Below are 12,202 nucleotides of genomic sequence, written 5' to 3'. Positions count from 1 at the left end.
AGAGGAGATTCTAAATTACCAGGTGGTCCACAATGCAATCAGTTGGATTCTTATAAAAATAGGCAGAAAGAGTTTCCCACACACAGAAAAAATGATGTAAACAAAGAGTCATAGCTGGGTTTGATGTCTCATGCCTATAATCCTCACACTTGGGAGGCTAAGGCAGGACAGTTATTTCAACTTCGAGGTCAGCCTGAACTACATAGTGAAACCTTACCTCAAATAACAAATCAAAATGAAAAAGAGAGGCAGAGATTGGGGAGATACATGCCACCAGCCACCAGAAGCTAGAAGGAAGAAGCATTCTCCCATTGAGTACCTGGAAAGACTATATTCCTGCCAACACTTTGATTCAGGTCTGTGGTCTCCAGAACTATGAGACAATAAATGAGTGTGGCTTTATAGTATTCAGTTTGTGGTAAACTGTCACAGAAACAAATACAGTGGGCATTTGAGAATTTTCATATAAGCTATCTATTGACTTTCTTAGATAAATTTATTGTAACAATAATGTTCATGAAATAAGAAAGCCTATTCCAAAGAAACTTATTGATTGGAAAGTTTCAAGACATATAAAAACACTAAAGGATGATGAGACCAAAGACAAGATGGAACGTGAAACATCACAAGACAACTGAGAAAGTCTAATTAGTAATTACATGAATGAGTACCCACAAGAAGGGAACTAATATTTTTGAGAATTTACTATGTGTCAAGCACTGAGGAAGGAATAGTCATTTATAATCTCATTTAATCCCTATCAGTGTCCTGAAGGATAAGTATTATACTATATATCAGATAATAACACTGGAACCTCCAGTCATGTGTTTAGTACAGGACTTTACACTTACAATAGCCAAAGTCCTTACAGTTTCTATTACTTAATTTGCTTTTACAAAGTTGAGTTCAAGTAGCACCACTGCTCTAATACAGTGGCTCTACTCCTCTTCTCAGAGAACTGCTGTCCTTGCTCCTGTCCAGCTTCCTTCAGAAATGAGCACTTTGTCTTTTGAAAGGCTGGGTCTGCTGAAGAGGTACACGACGGTGGAAAACGGAAGCAAAAAGAAGGAGGCATGGAGTCAAAGCCAGAATATAAAAATAAATTATTGTAATGCAAAGAGGTACAATCATTAGAAGAGGCAATGGGAGATCGCACAAAGGAGTGACCAGGATAAAAAGGTAAGTAAGCAGAACGAAGATGAGAGGGATAGGGAAAATAAAACCATGCAGACTAAAAATTAAATATTTAAATTCCCAAAAGTCATTTCAACCCTAAATTTTAATAGCTATAATGACAAATTTTCTTACATTAATTGAACCCAAATCTAAGCACAACAGAGAAGATAACAACACAAAATACTAAAACAGGAAAGAAAAAAAAGGAGAGTTTAAAATGCTATAATTTGAAGAACCTGAGAAAAATATCTAGTGTTCAAGGAAACACTCACACATTTCTACGCCCCTTAATTTTTTCTGAATCTGTTCCCACTGTCTGCCTATATAATTCCCTGCCAGAGCTTTGCAGCTGGTCCCCACTGGGGCTTAAGCGGCCTCCTCTCTGTGTTTCCATTTAAAAATCTTTATTTCAATAGGTGGGCCTAGAGCATCTGCACTCCCAAAATTACCACACAACTGATCCAAAATGATTGAAACAAAATTGGTTTCAAAAATTGCCCTTAGGCTGAAAAGAAGATGAAGGCTAACATTTCAGACCTAAAGAAACATTTATCACTATTCTGAGGTCTGTAATAGACTTCTGTTGCCATAATAGAAATGTTGACAGCTTGTTAATTATAGAAATGCTTGTGAGCATCACTGTGATTCTTTTGAAAGACCTGACAAAAGAGTTCAGAGTTTTTTCACATAAACCCAGCCTTACAACACCTCAAGTCCAATCTCTTCTCCCCCAGAGCCTGCATTCAGCCCCATTTTTCCTGGTAGAGGACTCTGTGCTGACTCAGGGAACACTCTTCAATAGCCCCAGACTCTAGCGTTTCCACTCTCCAAAGAAGACAATGGATGTGCCAGAGGCATGTTTTGATTCAGGGCCTTTTTAGGGCTTGCAAGTTATACCACCTGGCAAGACCCAGATCATTTAAATCTCTCTGAGATCCTTGAACTAGAGTTTAGCAAACTCTGAAAGTCACAACAGCATGAAATAATAGAGAAACTTGCACATGACAGGTATCAATAAATATTTGTGTGTGACCCAGATTTGCCCATCAAACTCAGCTGGAGTTAAGCTTCACTCACTCCTCTGTGAGTGAAGAAAACAAGGTGTATAATGGATAAGCGCTCGAATCTGTTTTACCTCTATCTCTGCCATGAACTAGGCATGTAATATGAGTAATCATTTAAGCTCCTTACTCTTCATGTTTTATTCACTTGTTAAGTAGGAAAGGACTGACAACTATTGTCTGTTTTATCAGTTACTCAAAGCACATAAATTCCATCAAAAACCCCACTTTGTCCATAGACACTTATAGGCTTATAAGGATTCAGTCACCAAAACTCATTACAGTAAGTTTTAAGAAAAAACAAAATTATAGTAGATCTTAGGAAAAAATTTTACTAGTAAGGCCCAAACCCAAGGTGAAATTAAAAGGTGATTCCCCTAACTATGCTCCAACTCCAAAATAAAGAGAATTTTGGCATGGTTTTCATGTACCTTGTTAATGTTAATTATTTTGAGATCCTTTAAAGTAGGGTTTCTTAACAGAAATGGTGTTGGTGTTTTGGGGGGCAAGCTGTTCCACTGTAAGAGGTTTAGCAACATCTCTGCCTGCACTATTAGATGCCAGTTGTGACAACCAAAAATATCTTCAAATATTGCCAAATGTCCATGGGAAGTACAGAGGTGAGAAAGAAAATTGCCCCAAGTTCAGCATTCTTGCTTTGAATGATAAAATGTTTTATAAAAATATTTTTATAAAGCAGTTTTTCAAAATAATTTTCTACTAGCCAGCTGGATCAGTTGAAGAGAATTTAAGATTTTTATTAAAGACTACTGTCTCTATTTGACTTTACAGTATATGTAAATTATGACTTAATGAAATAACACATAATTAATAAATACATGATTTACACAATTTAATGTGAATAATGTTTAATGAATTTCAGAGAATATTAAACAAACATAGTCTTTTATGTCATGAATCTTAAGGTTTCTATGCATATTTTAGAAAAATATTTTGATTTTGGATTTTAAAATGGTTAAAATCAGCCTGCTATTGGGGAAAAAAATGTTCCAGTAGAAAAATGTGAATTGATCATTGTTTCATTCAATTAATGTTTAATTATTGATAAAAATGTATTTGTAGGTAACAGACTGTTTACATTGTTAAGACTTAATCCTGCAGACAAAAACTCATTGATACATAGTTCTATGTGCTGCTGTGGTGCACTTAGTTCTGATCACGTGTAGGCTTTCCCTAAAGAAGCAGGAGGGGAAAAAGTGAATTTAAGACCACAGTTTATATTACAAGGGTTGTGACTTGTAATATATTTTTTGGCTTAAGTGCAAATTCTCAACCCAATGTCTTAGAACCACTATAAACCAGAGGTCAAAAGAGAATTGTAGAGGCCACTGATCTTTTTAAAAATCACTACTAATTTATACTACTTATGTTTTCCACACTTAAACTTATAAAATTTTCTTCTACTTAACAAAATAAGCAATTTCTCATAATTTAAAGAACAGCTGGTGAATAATCAAAAATTCTGATCTCATAAAATTAGATCAATATTTTCACTGCAATGCCTTTTTGTCAGTTAATTTTGCAGTGCCAGGAAATCTACAAAACATTTGTCAAATGGTATTCTCAGGAGTAAGCAATTAAGAGGCTTTTCTGTTCTTTGTTAGAAAGGACAAGGGAAGGAATGAATGAAATACAGTAATCTACCTGAGGTTTAGTAAGATAGTGCTTTAAAAATAGGACATTGAATGCAATCTATAACTAAGATCTGGACTATTAAATATAAAAACAAACATACATTTAAGTGAAGGTAGTATCATCTGAAAATCTGAATGCCAAATTAATGAATAAATGTTTGAAATTTTAATTCTGTTATTTCAGACTGTAAAATACCTTTTTTAAACTTCAAAGATTTTTTACTGTAAATAAAATTTTAAAATAATTGTCTTTAGGTACATTAAAAAATAAAAACCAACTCTCACCATCAATACAGGGCACAAGAAAGGGAAACCAACATCTCCTCCAAAAGTCCAAATAACACACAAAAGACTCGGTCTCATTGTCTTCCAGTTGTGACTGTCAGAGACAGTACTAACGTCTTCATCAAGAAATTCAGACAGATTAAGTTACTGCATTCTTAAAATTCCTCATAATTCAAAATTATGTGGGAAAGAAAACAAAAGCACTGTTTCTACGGCTTTTGACTTAGGGAAAGTCAATGAAAAGATAAGGCAAAACGCGTACTGAGAATGCCTTGACTATTAGCAGTGTGTTTCTCTGGGAAATGTGAGAGTCGGTTCTGCAGGGTGTGCTCAGCGCCCGCGCACCTCTCTCCTCTACAGACGAAAATCAGTAGCTGCGAAATGAGGAGCGAGAGCCCCATATGTGCAGAAGTGACGAGCTAAACTCCAAAGATTCTAGCATAAACTTCACAACTCAGGGGGGACACTGTGTCCAGGTCCACAGAGTCTTCTACATGCTATTATTTCCAAAACTTGCGCCATAAAATAAAACCCTGTCTCTGAAAAGAGCAGAATAGATGTCTCTGGATCCTCGCGTTTGGTCCAAGTATTCGTGTCTCCACCCGCAACCTCTGGCCTTAGAAAACTCAGTAGCCGCCCAACTGCCCCGGAGGCCAGGGCTGCGGATGCATTTTCTCTTCTCCTGGTCAAGGAAAGAAGGTGGGGTGGGATGGCAGTGTGGGGTCAGGATCAGAAACTGGAGGTTGCCTGCAGTCTGACACAAAGGCTCAAAATGATGTTTTAAATCTATTTTTCCATAAAATTAAGAAAAGCCAACCAGAACTGCAGGTGGTGGACTTTCCCATCCCAGCCTTGCTGGGGAGCAGCGCACCCAGGAAAGCTGCGCTCTAAAGGTGGGGCGAGAGTGACTGCTTCACCAGGAGGGTTACTCTCAGGGAACCCCGAAGCTCCCAGGCGTGGAGGCGCAGCCCACTTATTCCTTCCCTCCCTCGCCGCGGCGTGAAGCTCCAAGATGTCCTGGGGCATTTATTTCCTTTGAGTTAATAAAATTAAACCAAGTCCCTAGCGATAGGGAAGACAGGACCGGCTCACAGGGGACCCCAAGCTCCAGGCGCTCCTAAGGCCTCGGAGCTCCACTCAGCACCAGGGTGCCCGCGCCCCAGAGCCCCAGACACGCGAAAGCCAAAGCGCCCGGGACCCGATATGTGCAGAACTATTGTCCAAGAAACGGGCTACAGTGTAACCATGCCCGTTTCGCGGATGGGGTTCCCGGACAGCGACTAAAATGAACATCTGCTCAGAAAGGCTAAGCGCAAAAACGAGTCCGTTTTTCCCAGGCGCCGCGTTCACACCACGCGTGTGCAGGCGAGGACGAGGGTCCAGGCCGCCCGCTGGCGCCGGGCTCCCGGGCTGCTCTCTCCTGCACACGCCAAGGTCGAGTGGGACGCGTTTCCGCCACCGACAGGCAGGCGTTCAGAGAGGGAATGCGGACAGCACTGCAAGCCAGAGCAAGAGGAAGCCTCCCTTCCCTGGCCAGAAGTCTGGGAGCGCAGTTCTCGGGGGTCCGGCCTCATTCCTGCAGGTCCACTAGGCGCGGTTTTCGCACCCTGGATTCTCCTCGGATTTGTGTACTGGACCCATGTGTGCGATGCTTCTCGCTAAGGTTGACCTTCTGACTGACTGGAAGTTGCTCCGAGCTAGGGAAGGGTTATGCTTTGTCATCATCCTCAGCAACCTCTTTATTTTGCCCCTACCCTTCTTATTTCAAGAAAATGAGCTCTCAGAAGAGAAAAGTTTTCTGAGGAGGTGACCCACAATCTCACAGAAATGATGCAAATGGTTCCAGGGCTTTTGTCTTCCCCACTGCTATTTTTTTTCGAGTGAACTGTAAAGATCTGTGAAAATAATATCAGGGTTTTCCGTCAGAATGAGCTTTGCTCTGCACTCAGGCGTGGCATGATCTGACCCGACACCTCCAACCATCTGTGCTATCTATCTGCCTTCTGATTTACCAGATCTGTACAAGCCACATACAGATTGTGCTTGATACTAAAGAAAAGATAGTCAAGCCCGGTGCAGTTCAATGGTGAGCTTTTCTATCTGATTCCTTTCTGGAAATGAACCTGCCAAAGGTCTTCTTGGACTTTCCGTGGGATATCCTCTCTATGGGGTATTTTCTTCAAATTAAACAAACCTTTATCGAAGGCTCAGATGAGATTGTGGTTTCTTTGAACCAGGCCTCAGAAAACGGTATGATGTAGATGTCAATTGGGAATCAATAGAAGTTTCCAATGCAATCTACAGGCCAGAAAGGCCTTCTTCTCCACAGGAAGGGTCAACACCCAGAGGCTTAGGAAGTGCTTTTAGCCCCTTACACAAAACACACAAAGTTGTGGATCCTCCTAATTTACCCTCACTGAATTTCTTTTGGGGAAAAAAGTTTCCAAGATTTCTTTCTCCAGCTCCAGTTATGTGTCTAATACAGGGCACAGGCAAAATTAGCCTGCATGAAAGGAACAGATCTATATTTTCAAGATGATCTTTGAAACAGCCTTTTAAATTGCTGTCCTGACCTAACAATGACTTCTCACTCTAGCTGAGGCTGTGCTTCACATTTATTCAAGTCCATTAAACTGGAGAGGGGACTAAAAAGTACAATCTTTAGTTGAATGAAGCTCCTCCAGATCCCTTTTCTTGACGTGTTCTAACTTGTCAGGGTGAGCATCTACGCTAGCAAGTCTCCTTGCTCTAGTTCAACATCATTTTAGGAGACTTTGAAGGACACGGGGATGGAATGTAAACTGACCTCTTCTACAGATTCCTGGTCCTGTTCCTTCTGCTCCAACTTTGCTTTCCATTCAGCTGCTCTGGCAGCCGGAAAAGGGGAAGAGAGAAGCAAGCTCGGGTGGGTGTTTGGAGATATCAAAAGATCCACTCTAACACCCTCTCTCCTTCGTGCGTGCTCTCCACGAAGGCTTAGCTGCTTGTTACAACTAAACTTGCAAATTCTTGGAGAATGTCCATTTTGCCCGTCCTCTTTGTCCTCTGGAGACCTTTCCACCGAAGCATCGCATAAACCCAAAGTGATCCTCGTGGCATCCCTGTCTCTGGGGGGTGGGGGAGGGAGGGGCAGGACGGGGAGAGCGAACCGCTCCGCGCTGGCTCATTTCCCCTCAGCCACTCACTCCTGCGGCTGTGCATCCTCCAGCTTCCGTCAAATACCGAGAGAAAGTCCCCCGCTAGCGGCGGGCGCTGTCGAGCGCTGGGAGGTGCTGAAACGGGTCCTGCGCTCTGGTCGCGGCTTGATTGGCAGAACCTGCCGGTGACTGACAGGGGTCTCCATGGCGCCCGCGCTGCCAGTCCGCCCACCCCAGTAGCCGCGCCCGCGGCCTGGTGCGTGCGCGCGGGAGGCGGCCGAGCCCGAGCCTGGAACCCGCACCTGCTCCTGTCGGGGCCGCTCGCTCGCGCTCGGAGCCTGAAGTCCCCTCATCGGAAGAGCCTGGCGCACCCGGCGCGGCCGGAGGCCGTCTGCTCGCCGCGCGTGGCGTCCCGGGCCCGGTGCCCCCGCCGCTGCCCACGCTGCCTCCATGTTCCAGCTGCCCATCCTTAATTTCAGCCCCCAGCAGGTGGCCGGGGTGTGCGAGACGCTGGAGGAGAGCGGCGATGTGGAGCGCCTGGGTCGCTTCCTGTGGTCGCTCCCCGTGGCCCCCGCGGCCTGCGAGGCCCTCAACAAGAACGAGTCGGTGCTGCGCGCCAGAGCCATCGTGGCCTTTCACGGCGGCAACTACCGCGAGCTCTACCACATCCTGGAAACCCACAAGTTCACCAAGGAGTCGCACGCCAAGCTGCAGGCACTGTGGCTCGAGGCGCACTACCAGGAGGCGGAGAAGCTGCGCGGGCGGCCCCTGGGCCCGGTGGACAAGTACCGCGTCCGGAAGAAGTTCCCGCTGCCGCGCACCATCTGGGACGGCGAGCAGAAGACGCACTGCTTCAAGGAGCGCACGCGGCACCTGCTGCGCGAGTGGTACCTGCAGGACCCCTACCCCAACCCCAGCAAAAAGCGTGAGCTCGCCCAGGCAACCGGACTGACCCCCACGCAGGTGGGCAACTGGTTCAAAAACCGCCGACAAAGGGACCGGGCGGCTGCAGCTAAGAACAGGTCGGTACCAGGCCTCCGCGCCCCGGAGTGGGCGGGAGGAGGCTGTCCTGGCGTCCCGGCCTGGTGCTGGAGACTGCGAGGTTGTAGGAGCTGCGGCGCGGTGGCCTTCGGTTTGCGCACCGCAGTTCAAGGCTCCTGCGCGAGGGCTCCTTTATGGGGCTTCTGCTCCTTACCCTCTGGAGCCTCGGTCACCGCAGCAGCTGGTCCCTGTGACCGAAACTAAGGCTTCAATGGGGAAAATGAAAGGTTAAAATTCCAGAAACAATTAGGAACCCCAAGGCCAAAGCTAATTCTTGCCTGCTTGGGTCCAGGTTTCTACCAGTAAGAGAGGCCTGGCTTGTTAGCAATGTGTCTGCTGGCTTCCTGTTACTATTTTTAAAGGCCAAGTGCATCCCTCTCTAATGTTTTGAGAACACTTCTCAAAGGACTCTTGTTTCTAAGAAGTAGAAAACTGCCCTCCTCCCACGTGCGACTAACCTTGTTTCAAAAGAGCAAAAACTACCTCCCGTCTGCTTTCCTTCTGGGTGTGTGCATCTTGATTACCCAAACATTTGGGCCAAGAGCCAGCCTCGCCCCCGCCCCCGGGTCCAAATTCTCCCTGGCAGCAATGATTACCTTTAGCTCGAGGCGGCCTGGCCCCACGGGCGCTGCTCAGGCCTGAGTCCCAAGAACCTGCACTGCGGAAAGGGGGTGCCCCATCCCGGAGCCTGGCCTGCCGTAAGCTCCCACCTCAGGCATTTCCAGACAGGTCTGTAAGTGGGAAAGACGCCCCAGCGTCCCAAAGACAGGGGATGCGAGGAGGCCGGCAGGGCCTGCGGGAGCTGCAGGGCTCCCCACTTTCCCGCCTCTCCAACGATCTCCTTCGCCCCGCGGTCCCCACCTAATGGCCCGGGTCTGAGGAAGCAGGCAGGGCCTTGGGGCTGGAGGGTGCGAGCCGCGAGCCGGGGAGGGGGCGACAGCAGCGGTGACCCGTGTCCTTCCTTCTCCATAGATTGCAGCAGCAGGTTCTGGCGCAAGGCTCAGGCCGGGCGCTGCGGGCCGAGAGCGAAGGGACGCCGGAGCTGCTGGGCGTCGCCTCCAGCCCCGCTGCCAGTCTGTCCAGCAAGGCAGCCACGTCGGCCATCTCCATCACCTCCAGCGACAGCGAATGCGACATCTGAGTCCAACCTGCCCTCCCAGACGCAGAATCCGGTGTAAAAATGAGATAAGCAAGATGGAAAAAGACAGAATGGGAGACCAAACAATCCGGCGCTGGCGAAGTCCGGTGGCCAGGGACCCGCGGGTTGCAACCTCTGCCGCGTTCTGGCCCAGCTCGAGCGACTCCTTCGGCCAGACCGCAGGGGCCCGCGGTGAGGCCGGACCGGGCACCAGGCTCTTCTCGCTTCGCTTTTTTCCTAAGGATTTTTCAGCAAAGCCGCCTTTGGAATACGAACTGCATGCTGAGCGCCAGCCCTGAGTCTCCTGTGGGTATTTCATGTCAAAGGACACTGTTATATAACTTTTGCTTTAAATGTTTTTTTTAAAAACAAAGCATATATATACACATATATACTGTTTACTTATTTAAGAGACTGACAGGTAGGTTTCTCTGATACGATTTGTGTAGAGAAGCCAAACAATAAAAAGAAAATTGGAGGACAGACTTTCTTAAGACAATGGCTACTGAGACTCAAAAAATAAATGTGTTCTTATTCCTTTTACCAGGCATGCAGGGACGGATTCTTGTGCAAATAGTCTCACAGGAGCCTTCTCTGTGTCATACACCTTCTCTACTGTTTGCTGGTGCAGTTTTAAGACATCCAATGGTAGGTCCATGACCACCTGCAATGTCAAACTGTGTATATGTATGTGTGTGCATACATATATATATATATATATATATATATATATATATATATGTATACACATATTATAGGATAAATATTGGCAACAGAGCAAGCCCTGTAAGGCAACTTGCCACATCTCCAGCATGAGAAACTAGTTCCTCCACCTGGCACTTACTTTTAGGAAGAGCTTTAAGGAGTAATTTGGGAAACCAAACCTTGGGATCTAGTAGTAAATACTACTTTAGAAAAATGCAGAACTATCTGAGATAGGCTCTGCAACAGACAGGGTTTCAATCATCTTTGAGGCCCCCTCCCTCAAAAGCAGCGACTGGCCAGGACCTTTCTAAGTAAACATCAGTTGCCCTTGAAATGGAGCTTGTTTTAAAATAATACAGGAGAAGGACAGCAGGAGTTGTACGTAACTAGGCTAGTAACTTCTTGCTAGGGAAGCCAGTTTTAATCAAACAAATGATTTTTAATAACAGAAATACCAAGAAAGGGGATAATATGTAAACTGATCATTACTGAGAGTAAAACAAGGCTGCAGAGAAATGATGGCATTTAAAAAATCTGATTTCCACCCTAAACATGAAACAAGCTATCAAGAGCCTCACTGTCCTGGAAGTAGCCTCAATTAAAAATAACAAATATTCTTAGCATTTAGTTTTTGTCTCCGGTGTGCACACACACACACACACACACCCCACTGTCCTGACTCTAAGAAAGTAAATGCTATCCAAAGAGTCTCTAAGCTTGCTTAGTGAAATGGATTGGCTATTATAAAATTTGACATTGATCTTTAAATCACTTGAGCTGGCCTTCCCTCCCCACCCGCCTGGAGTCTTTTCAGTTTGCTTCTCTGTCCTTAAGAGATGCTCTTTGGGTCAGAAGCTGGTAACTTCTTTAGGCAGAAATGCAAAGCAAACAAAAACAATGAGGTCGTGGAAGACAAAAAGCAGTCACCCGACACAGTAGACTTCGGAAGCCCAGGGCATGAATAGTTGTTGATGCCTGATTTCTAAATTGCTTGAGTAGGTTTGGCTCATCTGGACTTTGTAAACGGCCGCTGCTGTGTACAGTGGTCCTTATCCAGACAGTTCTCGGGGCTGGTGGAAGTCTCTGTGATGGAGCTAGCCCTCTTCCCAAAAACAAGCTCACGTTCTTATGTGGGTCCGGAGGCTGTGACCGCAGAGCCCCTTCCAGACTGTTTTGTCAACCTGTAGAGCCCCAGGTAGTTCCCTTACCACCAAGGGACAGCTTAGGACTCTGGTGGGGTGAGGAAAGCACCTGTACTATGAACCCACTCTTGAGACACTCACTGTCAAGGTCTAACAAGGTCGGTCCTCTGCCAGGCACCTGAACTGTTTCTTTAAATTTTGCACTCTAGGTGCCTCTTCTATCTCACCTTAGTCCTAAATCTGCCAAGCAGTATTGCACTTAAATGAAAAATTCAGGATATCCCAGTCTTGTGCCCCAGCTCTACCCACTTCTAGCTATCGAGTTGCCCAGAGCTGGCATTTGGAGAAGTTTTTTTGGGCAGAGTTTATCTTTTTAATTTGATGATTCCAGGACCAAAAGAGGGGATAAACAGACTAATTAGTGGGATGATTTTTAAAGGAATTTTAAGTTCTAAAAATTACAACCCACTCACCAGTTTAAATATGCCTATAACCTGAAAGAAATGTCATTTTCTGCAGTCTCAAGAAAATGGGATAGCATTGCTAGGAACTAAGCTGTCCCCTTACCAGATGACTTTTAAATGACACTTAACTTGCTTGGAGAAAATAAGGAGGTCAAATGGTGACAAAGGAGTTTATTTCGTGCTTTGGTGAAAGCCTGTACAGGACACTTACCATGTACTTAAATTAGCTGCCTAAGAATTACACTTCAATGTACCTACTATACTGTTTCAGCAATCTGGAGATGTGTTCATGTAATTTCACTCTAGGATCTTAAGGTGGTGACACATTAAAATGCTTAACTGAAACCTGGCGGCACTTCACTGCCTCTGTGAGTAATCAGTTCTTTGGTGACCACAGG

The 12,202-nt window shown here is 45.5% G+C and overlaps 1 protein-coding gene across 1 annotated transcript; it reads left to right on the top strand.

Annotated features, from left to right (window-relative positions):
* The first annotated feature begins 7,372 nt into the window (after positions 1 to 7,372).
* Positions 7,373 to 9,976, top strand: Six6 (SIX homeobox 6). Its single transcript, XM_003472505.4, has 2 exons — positions 7,373 to 8,336; positions 9,328 to 9,976. The coding sequence occupies exons 1-2, from the start codon at positions 7,765 to 7,767 to the stop codon at positions 9,494 to 9,496; spliced, it is 741 nt and encodes a 246-aa protein (XP_003472553.1). The 5' UTR covers positions 7,373 to 7,764; the 3' UTR covers positions 9,497 to 9,976.
* Positions 9,977 to 12,202: the final 2,226 nt, after the last annotated feature.

This window comes from Cavia porcellus, unplaced genomic scaffold (genome assembly GCF_034190915.1).
Source record: "Cavia porcellus strain 051 isolate PalLab524CR breed Dunkin Hartley unplaced genomic scaffold, mCavPor4.1 scaffold_31, whole genome shotgun sequence".
Lineage (NCBI taxonomy): Eukaryota > Metazoa > Chordata > Mammalia > Rodentia > Caviidae > Cavia > Cavia porcellus.
The sequence above is the reverse complement of the archived record's forward strand: the minus strand, read 5'-3'. Positions and strand labels throughout refer to the sequence as shown.

Bases quoted from the DNA above. Each gene is read 5' to 3' on its own strand.
- Six6 (XM_003472505.4), top strand. From the start codon at position 7,765: ATGTTCCAGCTGCCCATCCTTAATTTCAGCCCCCAGCAGGTGGCCGGG. The intron at 8,337-9,327 runs GTCGGTACCAGG...CCTTCTCCATAG, and splicing joins GCGGCTGCAGCTAAGAACAG to ATTGCAGCAGCAGGTTCTGG.